This window comes from Pteropus vampyrus, unplaced genomic scaffold (assembly GCF_000151845.1).
Source record: "Pteropus vampyrus isolate Shadow unplaced genomic scaffold, Pvam_2.0 Scaffold465, whole genome shotgun sequence".
In the NCBI taxonomy this organism is placed as follows: Eukaryota; Metazoa; Chordata; class Mammalia; order Chiroptera; family Pteropodidae; genus Pteropus; species Pteropus vampyrus.
The window spans coordinates 773,777-793,610 of NW_011889246.1; the positions used below are offsets into that span (position 1 = coordinate 773,777).

General features: G+C 38.6%; 1 protein-coding gene across 9 annotated transcripts in view; it reads left to right on the forward strand.

Moving 5' to 3' along the window:
* FANCC (Fanconi anemia complementation group C) overlaps positions 1-19,834 on the forward strand; it is a 240,373-nt gene that overhangs the window by 207,804 nt on the left and 12,735 nt on the right. For all 9 annotated transcript variants that reach the window (XR_002777595.1, XR_002777594.1, XM_023524466.1 and 6 more), the window contains 5 exons: positions 5,979-6,031; positions 7,357-7,456; positions 14,287-14,362; positions 16,706-16,787; positions 19,090-19,264. Coding sequence is in view for 7 of the 9 variants with exons in the window: in XM_023524466.1 (XP_023380234.1) it covers positions 5,979-6,031; positions 7,357-7,456; positions 14,287-14,362; positions 16,706-16,787; positions 19,090-19,264 (486 nt within the window). In the remaining 2 variants the exon portion in view is untranslated. The remainder of the gene's footprint in view (positions 1-5,978; positions 6,032-7,356; positions 7,457-14,286; positions 14,363-16,705; positions 16,788-19,089; positions 19,265-19,834) is intronic.

The following is a 19,834-nucleotide window of genomic DNA, read 5'->3' on the forward strand; positions in this document are numbered from 1 at the left end:
TGTATTTTATATGGAGCACTGTTAATTATGTTTCCATCTCTTGGGACTATCCAGAATTAGCTCTGGAAATTCTATAGTTACCAATATGTTGCAAAAACAAAAGATAAAAGTGTGGTACAGGTTATACACAGTGAAATGATTTCTCCAAATATTCTTTGGGTTCTCAGGGACTCAGAGGCTTGGAATTTTCCATTAAGACTGAATAATAAGGCACTAACCCACCTGAATTCTAAATGTATACACACACACACACACACACACACACACACGACTTATAAAAATAAGTTTGCTTTTAAATCTCACCCTTAGGCTTCTATTGGTTGGAATGCCCCCAAGTACATGGTCACCTGCTGCATTTGGTGGCTCCTAAATAGTATTAACGTATAGTATCACAGTATTAACGTCAGTTTGTCATTTACTGTGAAGACTGATACTTTTCAAAAGCAGATAGTCTTGTGTTTCCCGAGATGGAACAGGCACTAGAAGACCATAATCCATAGCTTCAGACCTGACCTTAAAACCCGATGTCCCCAAAAGCATTGAAAGCTACTTGCTAATTATGCAGCTTTCTTGACTGTTGGGTTTCCCAAGGCTGGCCCCAAATCAGAAGGATGTTATGTTTTCCAGTTACAGTTCTGTTCGTGGAGCCCAGAAAGCTATTGTTTGTATTTCACATTTGAATGAAAAGTGCTGGCTGAGTGGCAGGGTGGCACTGTGCTTGGCTACTCTGCTGAACACCAAGGCTGAGATGAGCCTGATTCCCATGCCCTCCCAGTCGCTCTTTGTTGGCAGATCCCGCATGCCGCCTGCCCCTCAGTCTGGGTCCAGAGTCGCAGCTCCTTCACCTTCTCAGATAGACTTGCGCATGAGAGAGCAGGTAGCAGAGAAGGGTAGAGGGGAAAGGCAAGCAGAGTTGGTTTTGTTTATTCACATTTTAAAAAATACTCGATATTTTCTCCTACCTGAAAGTCTTCATTGCTCAATTCAAATTCGTTCTTGTCAAGTATGCTTCAATAAAACTGGGGGAAAATTAGTTCTTGATCTGATAAGAGATTAAGAATAAAAAAGCATGCAGGTATCCCCCCGCACCGTGTCCTCCTTGATCTCCTGATGCATTCTTGTCTTCATTCTCCAGAGAGCAGTCATAGCCACTTCAAAAAGAAAAAGAAACTTCCTTCACACAAAATTCCAAACACAGTTCCCCTTTAATAAAAGATTATACCGAAGAATTAACTCCATCCTCATCCTGGGTGATGTCAGTTTTCTGTGCTTGAATAATTTCTTACTAATGTTCTAGGATTTTCTTTTCTTGCTTTTTCATTAGCAATCTTTTAAGCATGTCTTTTTTCGAGTTCTTTAATGTGATGCATGTAATTTAACAAAAGCTGAAGTAGGTAATTTAGCAATGTCTAATGAGGGAAGTGCACTAGTGGCTTATGCTTGTGGCTCAAAGATAAAGAATCTGCATCTCAGACAGTAGTTGCACTTCCCGGCGTCGACCTCAGGGGGGCACCAGATCACCCAGCATTGTCTCTGAAGATAGAGGCCCAAATTCCAAGTTCTGTTTTCACTGTTGGAGATGGAGGATTTTGCAACCAGTCAGAGATGAAGGGAGAGAGAAAAAATTAAATAAATAATAAAAACAGGACAGTGGTCGACCTGGGAGGTCACTGCCACTCAGAGGCTGAGCTGAGAAGCAGCAGGGGGCTGAGAAGCTGTCTTCCTGCTCAGGCTGCACAAGCTGACTGAATAGGAGGCGCTGGGCCAGGCTAGAAAGAGGAACTTCAGATTTGGGGGATTTTGTTCAGCTTCTAGAACCAGTATCCTTGTGTCTTAATACTCTGAGAGAGTCTGGGTAAATTTAAAACACAAAAGTACATTTGGTACTTGTTTAGTTTTTTTAAAGCCCAGAAATGACAGATTTATCACTAATTAAACAATAATTACATTAGGGAGTACTGAAAAAGTTGCTTGTAGTATAAACAACATCTGGTAAAGATTAAAAAGAAAGAATATTTTTCCATCTCAAATTTGTTGAAAGAAACTTGAATGTTTTGAAACAAAATAGATCCTAACATATAAAAGAGATATTTATAGTTTTACATTTAGTATTTTGAAAGTAGAAGAAAATGGCAAATAAAAAATACATATTTACTTATTTTATATGATAGATGTGAAGGTTTTATTTAAGTAGTATTTTTTAAATAAATTGTTTTTGAACTCAATAAAGGGGTTTTACTGTTGAAATGAATCTTATGAAGAATCCTTTTTTTAAGAATAAAGTTATTTTTTAATGAATATAGTCACTCTTTATATACATATATTAACGTAAAGACTCCTACCTTTCAAGGATTTGAAGGAGTTTCTTACACAGTGGGACAGGATTGCTAACTGGAGGGAAAGCTCATCAGCCATTTCTTTAAAAAAAAAAAAAAAGAAAGAAAGACTATTCCTGAGTAAAATATTTAAACTGCATTAAAATAGACTATGAAAGCGAATCTATTCCACGCTTACAGAATTTCATCGTCTTATCTCTCATATGCAGTTTCTCTCTTCTTTACTTAGGAAAAAAATATTTATTGATATTTTTTGTTTCTTCACTGCTTTTTTAACTTTTTATAAGACCCATTCAGTTTTGTCTGTGAATTACCTCAAATCATAGTATAATTTTCTTCTGGTTTGTATTCTCTACCCCCCACAACCCACATTCTCTCCACCCCCCCTCCCTCTCTCTCTCTCTCTCTCTCTCTCTCACACACACACACACACACACACACAATCAAAATTATAGAAGATAAGATTTCTTTCTGAGAATTCTGTTCTTCTCTGTTCTCAGGCCTCTTTCAAGTGGCACATAGCTTATAATAATCATTGGTGAATCAGGATGAAAATAAGAGTAGACACTGAGGGCAGCGAGCAAGCATTGATGTTATTTGTACAGTTCATGGTACAGAGTGACAAGTTGGCCTCTCCCTCACCTTTCCTCACAACGCAGGCCTAGAGAACTCAACCACTGCACATTTCTCCTGTGTTGACTTTGTCTTTCCGTGTTTTGTTGAGGGATGGGAAAGGGCTGTCTTTCTTGGCAGAGAGAAGATAAACAATGCAGTTCTGGTTAGCTGTGGGAGATGGGAAGGGGATGCATACTCAACAGAACAATTTGGTCCATAAGAAAAGGAAGCCAGAGTCTAGAGCTCTTCATCATCATCGTCCGTTCATCCTCCGATATTTAGTGAAAAGACTGAGGGCAACGTCAGGGGAGGGGTGGGGGTGGGGTGGGGTGGGGTACAAAACTCATGTTATTGATGGCCTCCTGGTGACATAGTTTCCCTAGACTTGAAATAATCTGTACATGGAAATTGTTAAGCCATATGGAGAAGAGAAGAGCTTGAAAAGGAACAGATTTTGGTAGGATGGAGAAAAACATACAAACAGATGGAACCCAAGAAAGGTTTTTTATTTTCTTATTTTTATAGGAAAGATAATAGCCTAGATTGTAGGGTTTGAGGGTAGGCTCTGGACTCTGGGCTGCAGAGTGGTTTGTGGTGTGGCCCATTTTATAAATCAAACAGACACAGAGGGTTAAATGTTTGCCTCTTCCTTCATAAGGATGCTGTAAAGATTTAGGGGGGGCAATTTATGGCTTCCAAAGAAGAATAAATTAAGAATTTAAATCTATTTGGAGGAGTCCCTTGATAAGAAAAGCAGCTTAAGTTTGCTTTTGTGATTTGATGTCACTAGGACGCATGCCTGGCCTGTGAACACACTGGGCTTTATGAGGGGACTCAATGACCCTGAAATTATGTGCTCAGAAAGTGTAAAGAGTCTCATTTTAAAAACTGTCAGTAAAGGCTGAGGATGAGAAAAAGCTTCACAGCTCTGGGGCAGCAAGGGAGACTGGTTTTAAAATCAAAATTTCTGTTATTGCTGTTTCAGCAGGGTTCCCTGCTTACTGGCATCTTATCTGTTTTAAAAGTTAAAAGGAGTTGTGGAAGCAGGTTGAGAGCAACCAAAGGTCTAAAATATTTGAACAGAAGAAAAAGGCAAGTGCAATGGTGTGGAGAGAGTAGGCAGATTCCACAGTCTGGTGACGTTTAAAACATTGGATTGAGCTGTTTTGCTGGAAAACATTGCATAAAAATATGTCCAAGCTCTAATCCTCTTTTAACAAATTGAGTTAGAACTTTCTTCTCCCCTTGATTTTCATGGTAGCCCTATTCTACACATTGGATCATCCTTTTCTTTGCCACTTGGAAATTCCTGTAATTAGTACTGAATGATTTTCTACTAGCATCACATTTATAGAGTGGCTCTGGAGTAGTTAGACCATTTAGAACAAAAGGAATGGTCCCATTTTACCGTTACCATTTTCAATTTTGGTGCATTTACTCAGTGCATTTTCAGACTTTGCCTGGACAGCACATAGTAGTGTTGTTTGGTCTTAAACACTCTTATTCAGGAGGCATATTGTCTATATATGAAACTTTGAAAAACTGTTCTGGCAAATTTGATGAATCACATTTTTTTCAAGACACGCAGTTTGCTTTTCATTTCTCATTTAATTTTTCCATTATGAATACATAGAAACTTTTATGATATTTTCTGGGCATATTTCCAGTAATCTGTTAATAACTTATTATTTATAGTGATGCTGAGAAGCAGGGAAGTTAACTGACTTGCCTGAGATCAAAACCAAGAAATAACCAGCCTTTCTTCTGTTGTTGAAGTGTGGTTCTGGCAAATTACTTTCTTGAGTACATACATAATGAATTTATCTGTAGTTGGTGTTTTTTAGGTAAAAATGCATATCAGTGAAGGATTATGAAGCGTAGATTACTCTACTAAATAGATTACTCTACTTAAAAGTGTAGAGATTTATAATTTACAAATTGCAAATCTCTTCAAATAATTAAAAGGAAATCATTCCATCTTTTTAACAAGTGATGTTCTTGCCTGGGGCCTTCTGTGACAACCTGTAGTGGCAGTGTGTGAACACTAGATGGCACACGTTCAATGTTACAACTAAAACACCAGTGCAGAACCAATAGCAGAAAACAAAGTCTATGGTGATGGGCACCATTCTTTCATCTGTGTGGTCAGAAAACTTGAGAGACAAAGCATAACCTAACCATATCAAGGGTAATATGACTTGAAAAAATTCCATATAGAGCCTAATCCACTAACACTTGGATGCTAGTGTAAAATATACGATTTAGAACACAAACGACATTTTCATCTGGCTTAATCTCATGCTTTGAGCTCTGGCCAAAAAGATATGGAACCTAGGTCAGGCCCACTGATGCCCCATCCACGCGATAGTAGGTCGGCTTATGCAGATTTAAACCATCGAAACCTGTCACAAAAATATTCGTGGAATAAATTAGATTACTTTCATCATTCAAGATGAAGGTATCTTAATTTTTTTAATAACCCTCTTTTCGTCTTAAATAATTTAACTGCTAAAATTTGCAGTGCACTAAGATGCGATATTATTTAGTCCAGCATGGCAGTGGTCGCTGCTTTCCTCAATAACAACTCTAAATCATTATGTACTCGTTACCTAATAGGCATGAATGAAAAGACAGGCCCAAGTCTGACCCTGAGGCACTTCTAGGCCATGTGCAGAGGTCAGACATGTTACTTAAAACTAGCAACACAGGCAGGCTCTGTGTCTTTACTGCAGCCTGCTGGAAGAAAGTGTTTTTAAATTTTCCATGATACTTAGTGACTCTTTTTTTCTGGATCATATAGGCTTATTGTAGAAAATGTGCAACATACAGGTAGGTATATAAAGAGGAAATAAAGTTTGCCCATAATTCCCTTGCCCCAGGAAAATCACTATTTGCATTTGTACGCCGAGCTTTTTGCATTTTTTCTAACGCAAAGGAATATGCCATTTTCAGCAGTTCTGGACAACTTATTTGCCTGATAATAGCAAATCGTTATTGATGAGATGCTTCTGGTCTTTTCTTTTACAGCCCGAAGCAGCCTGCCACCCTGCCATATTCAGAATGGTTGATGAAATGTTCAGGTAAGTGTTATGCTGTTTCTATTAATAATTGATTTTAAAATGCTCAATTTCTAAATATGAATTTAAAATTCTGTTGTAGTCTCTGGCTATATTGTGAGGAAATTAGATTGAGTCCATTTTACCCCTCTGAGCTTTTGGTAAAACTCTAGTGTCAGTGTATATTTAAAAGCCAATGCCTAAGAATTAAGATAACTTTCTTTTTTTAACCTTTTAAAGTTCTAATAATAATGATAGAAAGTAGAAGTAATTTAAAAATTAAATATTCATGTAGGATTTTGCTCAGCTCAAAATAAAGAGTAGCAGTGTACTTCGTTCACCACATGAGGGCTGACCAATCTTTTTAAAGGATTTTAAAGTTAAGGAAAACCAAGAAAAATAAATAAATAATGCCATATTAACAGAACTCTCCTGAAAAGCAAAATCAACTATGCAAGTCATCTTACAACATTTTTTTTTTTTTTTTTCAAATACAAGTACTTCTTGGAAATTGCATTGAATTTGCAAGTGATGAGAGATGAGGAGACCAGTGGACACCAGGTTGGGTTATGGCTGGCAGTTAGTGAGAGACTGGACCCCTCTAAGGGAACTTGTCACCTGGGGAGATCTTCCCGCCTCTTTTAGAGGTACTGGTGGAACTATTGTATCTGCCTTCTCCCTTTCATCCCCCTCACACTCGGCAGTAGAGACTCCAAGGCAGAAAGCAGACACTGGGGAAAGAAATTTTAATAGCACATAGCCCAGTATTTGGGTTGGTCTTGAAACATGCCAACTTTAAGCTAAATAAGCATAGAAATAAGAAGTCAAAATGCTGTTTTTCGTTTAAAGCTAGCAAAGTTTGACTTGATTTTTTTGTTTGTTTGTTTAAACATAAAGAGAATTTAGTTGTATGAAAAATGCATGGAAAATAAACCAACTACATGTAGATTCTTCTACCACTTTGGTGGGTAGATTTGACTAAACCATGTTACACCCTTGGGCAGCTCTTTCTCCACTTGAAAAAGCAAGAGGTCTATTGATGTTGCATATCTGTGCATACAGTGTACAAATATTTGTAAGGAGCATTGAGGCCTATGTGGAAAGGGTACGCAGTGCTTAATAATTTAAAAATCAACAAAGAGAGTGCTTCACATTGCAATTTTAAAATATTTAGTAAAGGAGCGACAAATTTCTACATTCACACAAGGTTTGAAATCTGATGAGTTGGGGGTACTGCTGAAGTTCATGGCACAAAAAGGATGTTTCCACTCTTCGCTTTTACAGTTCAGATTCACCTCTTTGCCAGATTAATCATTACATGTCTTGTGATACGGCATTGCATTGCTCAGGTATGCACTCTTGGAAACCGATGGAGCCCCAGAAGTACTAGCCACCATTCAAGTGTTTACGTGGTGCTTTGTAGAAACTCTGGAAAAAGAAAACAAACAGGTTCGTTATATTGCATATGTAATTCATTCTCCCAAAGAAAAAAGACTGCTAAGAGTATTTGGCTAATCAAAAGAACAGAGCACTTTAGTTTCAATGATTTTAAGAGATTGTTTTGCTCACGAAGAAAGCTTCCAAACGAATGCCCCTGCAAAGGTAAAACCATTTTAATTGAAAGTAAAGAAGTTCCCATCTGCCCCATACCCTAGAATCCAGAAACATTTTTATACTGTTGTGTCAGAGAACTGTCATGCCATCCCTAGAGGATGAATTTTCCAGGCCTTGTGTGTCTGCTGTCTGCCAAGTGGGACTCTGCCCCTCCCAGGCCAGCAATAGGCATTCTGGAATCTACATGGCATGTGCTAAGAAGGAAATGCCACTTATTACAAAGCAATACTGGACAGTCTTAATTATTAGAATTTCCATTCCTATGAGAGACCCAAATGTGAATTAGATTCTAGGAGAGAAAAGAGGTCGTAAGAACAATAAGGAAAGATTTGAATTAATTGTAGAGGAGGAGCTTAGAAAAACAGTGACCAAGAAGTGCGAGTTGGACCCAGTCAATAAAGGAGAAGCCAGGCACAGGGGCCTGCAGGAAGACTTACACTACTGGGCCCCATCAGCGGAGGCCAGACTCTAGCGGGCAAGGACCACTGATCAATTAAAGTGAAACAGGAACCTTTTCTTCCAGAGAGCTCTCTCCTTTGGGCATTTTAACCGGCCTGTAAGTCTGTTTGGTGCTTTGCCTGTTCAAGTGCCTGGGTCCACTTGCAGCTACCTGTGAGGCATGGTCCCTGTGATGCTTTCAGCAGTTTGACTTAGGAGAGCAGTATTGTATGATGCTTGGCTCTGCTAAAATCCCACATACCCCTGCACCAAAAAACTCAGATTTTATCATTGTTTTTTAAGGCAGTGATAAATATTTATGATGTATTTTTTCCCCATCTTCTCTTTCCCTAGGGAAGTTAACTAAACTGTAGCAAACAGTGTTATCAGTGGTTATCAATGGTATCAATGGAATTTGGGAGGAGAGGTCTGCTGAAAGGCACTGGCTGGCCCTCACACTTATTTTGAGGCATAACTATAAATCTCTTTTAATCCTCCCTTGTACAATTCTTTGTATTCCCAATTAGGAATCTACCTCTAGAAAACCTCTGCCTTTGACTCCTAGAACACATCTAGGTTGGGGTGGAGGACACTGGTGAAAGTAGTATTGCTCTTTAGCGTTAGCTTGGGTCTGTTTTTCTTACCAGTTTTTCTCTCGAGTGTTGGCCTTGGGCACCATAAATTTGGACTGGATTTGCAGTTGCTTTTAACTAATTTATTTTTATCTATTTTTTATTAAGGCATAATTGACATATTCTATTAGTTTCAGGTGTACAACATCATGATTCAATGTTTATATATATTGTGAGATGATCTCCACAATAAGTCTAGTTAATGTCTGTCACCATACATAGCTACGAATTTTTTTTCTTATGATAAGAACTTTAAGATCTATCTTAGCAATTTTGAAATATTCAGTACAGTATTAACTGCAGTCACCATTCTGTGCATTACATCCCCTTATTTAATTTATAGCTGGACTAGACATTTATACCTGTTGACTTCCTTCACCCATTTTGCCCACCACCCATCCCCACCTCTAGCAACCATTAATCTGGTCTCTGTATCTGTGAGCTTGGTTTCTTTCTTTCTTTTTCTTTTCTTTTCTTTTTTATATTTCGCATGATAATTGTCTTTCTCTGTCTGACTTATTTCACTTAACATAATGCCCTTGAGGTTTATCTATGTTGTTGCAAATGGCAAGATTTCATTTTTTATGGCTGAATAATATTCCATTGTGTGCATGTATGTGTGTGTGTGCATTTTCTTTATGCTTTTGCCCATGGAAGGCACTTAGATTGTTTCCATAGTTTGGATATTGCAAATAATACTGCAGTGAACATTGGGGTGCATTTATCTTTTCGAGTAAGTGTTTTCATTTTCTTCAAGGTAAATACCCAGAAGTGGAATTGCTGGATCATATGGCAGTTGTAGTTTTAATTTTTTGAGGAACCTCACACTGTTTTCCGTAGCGGCTGCGCCAGCGTCTCCACAACTTCCACTATAGGTGGTGCACAAGGGTTCCTTTTTCTCCACATCCTCACCAACATTTGTTCTTTCTTGTCTTTTTGATAATAGCCATTCTGACAGATGTGAGGTAATAGCTCACTGTGGTTTTGATATGCATTTCCCAGATGATTAATGATAGTGAATATCTTTTCATGTACCTGTTAGCATCTGCATATCTTCTGTGGGAAAATGTCTGTTCAGATGTTCTGCCTAATTTTAAATGATACTGTTTGTTTTTTTGCTGAATCGTATGAATTCTTTATATATTTTGGATATTAACCCCTTATCGGATAAATGATTTGCAAATATTTTCTCCCATTCAGTAGGCTGCTTTTTCATTTTGTTGATGGTGTAGAAGCTTTTTAGTTGGATGTAGTCCCACTGTTTACTTTGGCTTTTGTTCCCTTTGCTTTTGGAGTCAGACCCATTTTGAGTTAATTTTTGTGCATGGTGTAAGATAGGGGTTCAGATTCATTTTTTTCAATGTGGCTGCTCTGTTTTTCAGTATCATTTATTGAAGAGACTGTCCTTTTTCCATTGTATATTTTTGGCCCCGTTGTTTTTAGTTAATTGACCATATATGCATGGGTTTATTTCTGGGCTCTCTATTCTGTTACATTGATCTACCTGGGTGTTTTTATGCCAGTGCTGTACTGTTTTGATTACTATAGCTTTGTAATAAAGTTTGAAAACAGGGAGCATGATGACTCCAGCTTTGTTCTTTATTAAGATTGCTTTGGCTATTCAAGGTCTTTTGTGGTTCCATACAAATTTTAAGAATGTTCTATTTCCATCACTTTTAATTTAGAGTAGCAGCTTGACCAGGATATATGTGTTTGGTGGTATGTAGGCACATGCTGTGTCCTAATGGAAAGCAGGGCAAGGATCTGGAAAGAAGCAGGAATTCATCACCCTCACCTTGGGCTCAGAATAAGAGGACAATAACCTTTTACCTTTGCAAATGCCTTTGTTTACATATGTCATTTCTCTTCCTAAGGCTGTTCCTTCCTGATTGCCTTTCTTTCTAATCAATGGCCATTCTCATCATTGATTCCCTCCCTTCTTGAGTGACTATTTTTAGATTAATCATAATCTTTGATGTATAATATCCTGTGTCCTATTTGTTGCATGCATTATCTTCTTCCTGTGTTCTCTTCATTCATTTATGTATTCATTCTTAATAAAATGAATATCTGTGAACCAGACATCCAAACAAGACCTGGACTAATAATAATAACTTAGTTGTATGCATGTGCTCCACCTCCATCCTCTCACCCTGCCCTTCTTCCCTCAGGTAACCACTGTCTTGATTTTATGTTTATCATTGTTTTGTTTTTTCTAGAAATAGTCTGATCATATATATATTATTTCCTAAACCATGTTTTCTTGTGGTTATTTTTGCACTCTATAAAACAAAAACAAACAAGAGTAGCATATTGTATGCATTCTTTTGAGCCTTGCTTTTTCCACTCAGCATTGTTACCAGGATTGCTTTATGTCGTATGTGGCTGTGGTGGAATGTTGCTGTATAGTATTCCATTGGGAAAATATGTCACAGGGGAGCCATTTCCTGGCGGTGGGCATTTAGGTTGTTTCCAGATTTTGTTTTCTTTTACAAACAGTGTTGCTTGGGAAATTCTTGAATGTACATTCAGGAATGGAAGTGTTGGTTACCTAGGTATGCAAAGGTTCAGCTGCTATGCCTCTTTATACTCCCCCCGGCAGTTTATAAGAAATCGCATTAATCCACATTCTTTCCCATTGTCAGAAATGTTTATCTTTACTGGTTCTCATTCTCTTTTTATCCTTTCCTCTCACCCTTGTTTTATTTGGAGAGTGCAGTGCAGCTCCATTGATATGCCCAATCGGACTAGTAGGCAAATACTTAAGGTTGTCATGAGAAGCCGGTTTTTCTGAGCTTGCATAATAGCTCAATACAAACAGCAATCAGTTCAGGTCCTAGTTCTAGTAGTGGCAGAGTCTAATAATGTACTAGACTAAATCTCCCACAGATAAAAATTATAAACTCTGGGGAAAATATTTTTAAAAACTATTTGAAGGTACTGGAGAATAACCAAAAAAGCAGGTAGAAACAGGGGAGTCGGCCCTTGAAAAAGGAAACGTCTTTGGATATTCTCTCACTTTCTCCTGAGGACTCTCACATGAGGGATGGAAGGGGAGTTGCTGGGATCAGGGGGTGGCCAGAACTCAAGGGACAATCTGATTGACTTGAGCTGTTAAAAGACAGTGCTGTGGGCCGCCAGAACAACAAAAAAAATAGATGAGAAAAAAAGAAACTAATATCAAAAGGTAGACCTAAACCCAAACAAATCTACAAGTACATTAATTACAAAAGTTAGGTGAAAATTAACTAAATATAGTAGAAAAAGGCAAATAGTTCAGACCAAATGAAAAACCAAGACCCAAGTATATGTCATTTTCAAAAGACTCAAAAGCACAAGAAAGCTAATATGGTTCAACTAGAGGAGACTTCAAGACAAGAAATATGACCAGAGATAAAGAGGAACATTTTGTAATTACAAGTTTGAGTTCATACTTGTAGAAATACCAATTAGAAAAAGATATGTGCCTAGTAACAGAGCCTTGAAATCTATGAAGTGAAAACTAATAGTAAAAGAGAAATAGATGTATCTAGTCACATATAAAAATACTTAGGATTAAATTTAACAAATGTTGTATACAGCCTCTACAAAGAAAACTAGAAAACACTGCTGAAAGAAACTAAAGAAAATTTAAATATATGAAGAGAGAAAGCATAGTCACGAATTAAGATGCCTGCTCTCCCCAAATTTGATCTATTGCTTCAGTGTGATTCCAATCAAAATCCCAGCAGCCATTTTAAAACAGAAATCAACAGGCTGATTTTAAAACTTACACGGAAATGCAAAGGACCTATAGCCAGAATAGTTTTGAAAAACAAAAGCAAAACCCCCCAGAGGGCTCTGTGGTCAACTTATTTTTGATAGAGATACTAAAGCAATTACATGGGGAAAAGGAAGTGTTCAGCAAATAGTGCCAACACAACTGGATATCCATATGGGGAAAAATGAACCTCTCCCTTACAAAATACAAGAATTAATTTGAGATGGATCATAGACTTCAGATAAATGCTAAAATACGAGAAAACTCCTAGAAGAAAATGAAAAAAATTTTTTTGATGTTGGGATAATATAAGATTTCTTAAGAAGAGATGCGGAAAAGCACTAACCATAGGAGAAAAAAATAGATAAATTAGACTTCATAAAAAATAGATAAATGAGATATAACTTCTGTTCTTTGATGGACATTTTTAGAAAATGAAAAAGCAATCCACCAGCTGGGAGAAAATATTTTTAATACATATATCTGACAGAGGATTTGTGTCCAGAATATATTAAACTCATAGCTCCATAAGAAACAACTCAGTTTTTAAAAATGGACAAAATACTTCAAAAAAGACATATAAATTGGCAGTAAAGAAATGAAATGGTTCAACATCATTTGCCATCAGGAAAATGAATAGTAAAGCCATGATGAGGTAACATTTACACCCATTAGAATAGTAAAGATAGTAAGATTTGGTTACCAGTACCAAATGTTGGTGAGTATGTAGAACAACTGGAATTCTCATAAATTGCTGATGGCAGTATGCAATGATATAATCATTTAGAAAACTGTATGGCAGTTTATTATAAAGTTAAACAAGCATCTACTCTTTGACCCAGTAATTCCATTCCTATAGTATTTACCTAAGAAAAATGAAAGCACGTGTCCACAAAAAGACATAAATATGAATGTTAACTGCAGCTTTATTCATAATAATCCCAAACTGGAAACAACCCAAAGGCCCATCAGTAGGAGAATGAATAAACAGATTATGGTATATTCATACAATGACTGCTTCTAAGCAATAAAAATATAATGAACTTCTTATACACAGTAACATGGATGAATCTCAAAAAAGACATGTTAAGCCAAAGAAGCCAGGCACAAAAGAATACATACTCTTATGATTCTGTTTATATGAAATTGAAGAATAAGCAAAACTAATCTCTCTCATCTAAATCAAAATATTGGTTGCCAGGGTTGGGTGGAGGGATTGACTGTAACAGCCAGAAGGCAACTCTTTTGGAGTGACAGAAATGTTCTGTGTCTTAATTGGAGTAGTAGTCACATTTGATTTACACACTTACCAAAACTTATCAAATCGTACTCTTAATGCCTGTGCACTTCACTGTTTCTAGATTCTACCTCAACTTTTCACAAGAGTACTTCAAAAGTTATGTGGCTTCTGAGGGCACAGATGGCTATAGCGCTTGGGCCCTCGCAGTATTGTGAGCTTCTTTGTCATTTTCTGCTTTTTTTGTTGTTGTTAAAAAACCATCTCACAGCTGCCTTGCAAACTCTGACTTAAATAGAAGATTTATTTGTATTACTAGGTTCGTATAAGGTAAAGAATTGATATAAAGACATCAGGAGCATAACTTTATTTTTCTTAAGTCCTAGAAGGTGACTTTAAAAGGTTTCTTTTTCTGGAAAATATTTATGAGGTTATTAGAACCATATTTTTTTTAAAAAAAATAAATGTTTAAGAAGGCATTCTGATCATGTTCATACTAGTGGGTCCTTTTGGAACAGAGGATGCAAATTTTAGTATTTTCTTAACACTCCTTCCAATCCTAAAGTCATGCAGTTTTGCATTTCTGATTCTATTGTAGCTGAAGTTTACACTCAAGACCTACTTTCCTTACGCTTCTCCGTCTCTTGTCATGGTGCTACTCCAATACCCGAAAGGTATGTGAAGGTTTATTCTGCCTGTCTTAAAATAATTTCTGGTAAACAGCACTGATAAATCGTAACCCTTACCTCCCAGTTCCTTACTTATAAAACAAGGAAGATGGAATTGGTCATCTCTAACATCTCTTTAAGCTCTCAGGGTCTCACATTCTGTGGATTTTGACATGAGAATTTGTTTAACTTCCCTATTAGGATCATTTACCAAAAGAAAGAAAACAAAAAGAAAAAAAAAAAGTCCTCTTGTGAAGTTTTGATAGTCTTCTTTGGATTAACACAAGGCCTCTGCTGGTGCCAGCCAGATCCACCTAGATGCCAAGAACAGGCTAAGACTTGGCTGAGTTAGAATATAACAGTACATCTATTTGTATTTCATTCTTTCTACCCCATGCCCCTTGTTGCAAAAGAAAAGATAAAAGGATGAACAAAGCCAAGAAAATTTAGGGGAAATTTCTCCTAACCAAGCCAGGGGAAGGCTTTTGAAAGAATTCATTAAGTATATTAGACCACAGTCTTCTCTGATTTCATTTGCCAGCCTTCCACAGGCCATATCCAGTTGAGGAAATGATGACTCCATCCTTAATTCAACTGGAGTTGGTCCATTAACATGCTTGTGTTTAAGAAACATTTCAGAAATAGAGAATAAAGACATCCTTTTCCCTCTAAAGCCTAAATCTGAAGGAAAGGCAACACTGACATGAGCACAGACTCTGCCAGAGAAGAAGGCATTTTATCTGATCATGGAAAGAAAGAGAAGAGGAAAGAGTAGTACAACCAATAGCATTTCCTTTTTATGCCATTTTTTGCCTGCCTTTTTCCTGAGACTTGAGTAAGTAGATTCATTTAAGGAAAGGAGATGATTCAAAGTTTCATGGCATTTTATATAATCAAAATTCTTCTTCCTTATTCTAGTTTCTCATCTAAAGTCCCCAGCTGACACTGTCCTTTCAGATGCTAGAGGTGGAGGTGGTGATGGGCCCGGTAGGATCTCTGGTCAACAGTTTTGTGAAACTTAATCTGTGGAAACACAATGGGAAAACTTTAATAACAAGACAGAAAAGGCGGTAATTCACTTTCCAGAGCTTAAGTCAGATCACCAAAGCCTAAAGTCAGCTTGCATGAGAACCTGAATGAGCTCCAGTAAAAGTATTGGTGTTGTTATTTTTTAAGTTTGGAAATCTATAAACAAAAGATTAAGATAGTATATGGGCATGAACTTAGCCTACTTGCCTTTTCGTTGGTGTGATTATCCTAGATTTATGTCTCAAAATAAGTAAATTCAAGCAGAAGTACAAGGATTCCCTATGCTAGTTTCTAGAACAGTTTTCTACATATTACTTTTAGAAAAAATAATGTTATATACACAAACTGAGCTGTTTTTAATAGTTGACTCTTCTATTTATCAGAAATGGATTTTGTTCCCACTGTCAAGTCCTGTGGGGTATAAAAGAGATCCCTTATGAGCCCAGACTATCTAGGACCTATAAGTAGAGAGGACATAAAATAAGTATCTAAACAACTGATACAAAGAAGAAAATGAAATGCCTTCAAAGGCTGCAAATCAAGAGTTAGGGGAGTTCAGAAGAGGGAGGGAGAGAATTTATGATTCTTTAATCTGTAACGTTTGTGGAGGAGCAGTGGTTACTCTATTCCCTTACATTGTCTTCCTCATCTATTTAATTACTATTTAAGAACCTATCACTACATGCAAATGTGGTAACCTTTTTCAGACGCTGTTTCAAACTGCAGAACATACATGCTCAGATGTGTTTAAAACCACAGGATAATCGTGGAACCAGAAACACTAACTCAAGAAAAGGCATTTGTTTGTATGATATTTGTTTGTATGTATTTTTTTTTTAAGCCTTTTCTTTACTATAAACCTGAAATCATATTCTGAATTCATCAGAAATCATAGACAAACAGTTGGACATCCCATTTATAATTCCTTATTGACTTTTATTACAGTCTCCACATATTTTGAATCACAAATTGTTAGTGATAGAGGAGGGATTGGGTAGGTAGCAAAGAAAAAATCCTGAGGCATCTGCAACACAGCATTTCTAAATCCTAGGACGGGCTGCTCATACAGTATCTGTCCACTCCTATGGACCTGAGTTAAAAAGCCCCTGAAGCTTAGCTGTGTAACAGCGATGGATCTTTCTTCCCAGGCTTGAGAGAAAGGTACTGGCAGGCAGCAGCATGAGAGAGGTGGCATCGGTTCCATTGACCAGGGAAAAAAATGGCCTTTCCCAAAAACTCTTCCAGTCTTAGCTGCAGATGATTCCTACCTAACAGATTTGACTTTTCTTCAATTCTCCTCTCTTCTCTTTCCACCCACAGATATCCCACAAAGCCTGTGGCACCAACCACTGAAACATATTTCTGAAATGCTCAGAGAAATAGTTGAAGACCAGACTCACAGGTAAGCAAATGCTGATGACTCCTAGGTCTGCTTCACATGTCGTTTCTCTGGACCCTTTTCTTCCCTTTAGCAAGGCCGACAGGCATTATTGGTCTGCAACCATGTCAGACAGGTAAGCACACTGCTGAGTAAGAATTGGAGGAAGCACAGAGCTGCACGATCACTTTGATCAGCTCAGAATAAACAGGCATGCGTATGTAAATACTCTGTATAGAAACTGTTCTCAGTTATGGCTAGTAGTAGATTTTGAAAAATATATAAGCATATCAATAAAAAGAATAGGCCCTAGAAAAAAAGTAGTGCCCACATGCTGCGAATCCCCCAGCTGTGCAGAAGAAAGATAACTCTCTGGTCCTTTGGTCTTCTCTCCAAGGAAGAAAAATTCTAAACAACTGTACAGTAGGATGAAATATTTCTTTTCCTCCTTCTTTGTAATAACTATTTATCTAAAATTTAAAAATTCTTTCTAATATTATGATATTAAGTACCCTCTTATATGTGTTATTTTCCTAGAATCAGTCACACTTAGGCTTTGCAAAGTTCTTTGTAACATAACACCCTTCAGCTTCCTCTTAACTTCCTTGCTTTTAGAGTATAAATATTTTATTCATTGTCTGTACTAGCTTACAAAACTGTCTTTATTTATTCTGTTTGCCAGTTTTCCCTCTTGAAATTCCCTGTAATCTCATCACAGAGCCATCACAGATTATGGGCATTGCTCTTGTGTTCATGATCACTAATGCAGAATTGGGTGCCAGTTACTCGCTTCTTTCCTCCACCGAGACTCTTACCAATAGAAGAGACAAAAAGAATTGGTGGCCAAGTAGGGACCAGAGTGTTGGCCATATCAAGACCTGCCACACCTGGCAGCCCCACCTGTATCCTTTCTCTGTTGAAGAGCAGGACCTAGACCCAAAACCTCATGGGACTCCAACCTAACTTAGATCTGCCTTAACTACCTGCAGGGAGGGCTCTGTGAGGGGTCCTGTACAGTAGGATGGAATGTGTCTTTCTCAGCCAGCCATATGGGACTGCCTCACACACTCAGTTACTGGTAGAAAAGAGGGAGCGAATGACCAGGCCCATCTCTGCAATGCAGGTCTTGAACCCTGATCCAGGCCTGATGCCCACGTGGAGTGCTAAGCTCACTGTCCATGAGATCTGCAGGGAGGAGACCCCATGGAGCCTCTTTCTTGCTTTTGAGATATCATAACCAAGCCCACCACTAACATGGCCCACGGAACGTCAGTTCTTCCTCTTGTGGGAAGGAGTAAGACTCCCTTTCCTTCCTTCCCTCCCCATTGTCTTACAAGCTAGACTTCAGAACATTTCATCCTTTCTGGGGAGAACTTGGACAGGAGAAACGCAGTAACCAGGGGAGGTGAGGACAGTCCTTAGAGCGTGGGGATTCCATGAGCCAAGCAGAGGAGTACAGACCCAAATCCAGCAAAGACAGAGCACTGCAGAGGAGCCCAGAGCTCTTCTGTTCCAGGGACTTCCCTAGTTCTTAAGGAAAGTTCAGAGCTAATGTGATCTCAGGCTAGTCTTGCTCCATTTTTTCCAGAGGATGTTAAAATGCTGATACTGTCACTGTGCAAAATGAACAGGTTCTTACCTTGAGCACATTCTACCCTTTAAACAGCTATTCCAACTCCCAGTTCCTAATGTGACAAAAGGATAGCTTCACAAAGGCTCTAACTTTTCAGCCTTTATGTATTTGTGATGACAGAAAAGAACACAATATGTAGCTCTCTAAAAATTCTTAATTGCCAAAATATTGACCAGAACCTTGTGTCATCAGAAAAGAAACAGCACATTTCTGCTTGTGCCCCTTCCCTGGTCTGCATCTGGACCCCAGGGGTTCCCCTCGTTTCTTGCTCTGCAGCTACCTCAGTGGCTGCCTTGTGGCAGGGAGGTCCCACTCTCCCCAGCAGCCCAGCTATTCAGGCCACTGCAGAAGGCAGAGAGGCACACCTGCAGATTCTCATCTCACATCACTGCTGCTGGCCATGGGCCAAAATTTTACTTTCAAAGATCTGTACTCACTCAGGTTCCCTGGATATAAAGATTTAAATGTCTGAAGTTCCCAGGGCACGTGAGGTTTTGAGAGGCATGCCTTTGAAGGGTTCGGAGTGGCATTGTGAGCTGTTTTTCTGCGTCTAACTTGTATTCCTTGCAAGTTGTACTTCAGTGGATAAGAACAATTTAAACCAACTGTTCGCAAACATTACAGTTGCTTTAAGAACCAAAAGGAAAAAGAAATCAAGTTGCCTGGCTGCCATGTGTTTTGGTTCTGTTCCAGGTCCTACGGAGGCCCCTTTGAGAGCTGGTTTTTGTTCGTTCACTTTGGAGGATGGGCTGATATTGCAGCTGAGCAGTTACTGATGTCGGAAGGCGAACCCCCTGATGCCTTGTTGTGGCTCTTGGCATTCAGCTACAGCCCACGTGACGGGAGTCAGAAGAGAGCACAGACCATGGTGGGTGGCAGTACCCACTGTGTGTGGCGTTCAGGTTCGGTCTTCCCGGAGCTGAAAAAGGGTCCTATAGGAAGGGACCCTATAGTGGGTTTGGCTTCCACTGACCCCCAGGTATCTAAGCACTGAGCGCTCCAGTTTCATTACGGTAGCGTGCAGATGTCACCTGGATGAGTGACTGAGTGGGGGCTGGTGGTTGGAGACAGTTTCCTGTGTTCACAGAGCTGACTGGAAACCAGGCATTGCCACTCTGCTCTCCTGGGAAGCACCGAGGAGATGAGGTGCAGCTCTCCAGTCTCCCAGGTCATTCTATCTGTTCTTGCTCAGCTGCCTTGGCTGCCCTCATCTACAGACGTGCCTGACCCGGGGCTGCACCCTCCAGGGGATGCTGTTCATAGTCTGACCACTCTTCTGAGGAGCCCTGTCCTCTTTCCGATCAGCGACCTGGCTATATCTGCTTCCGTCTTCACTTACCGCTCTCTTGGATTGTTCAGCAGATCCTCACATTACCGGCTTTGTTTAGAATTCTTACTAAAGTAATCACATGATATTAACCACTTTGCTTCTGAAAAA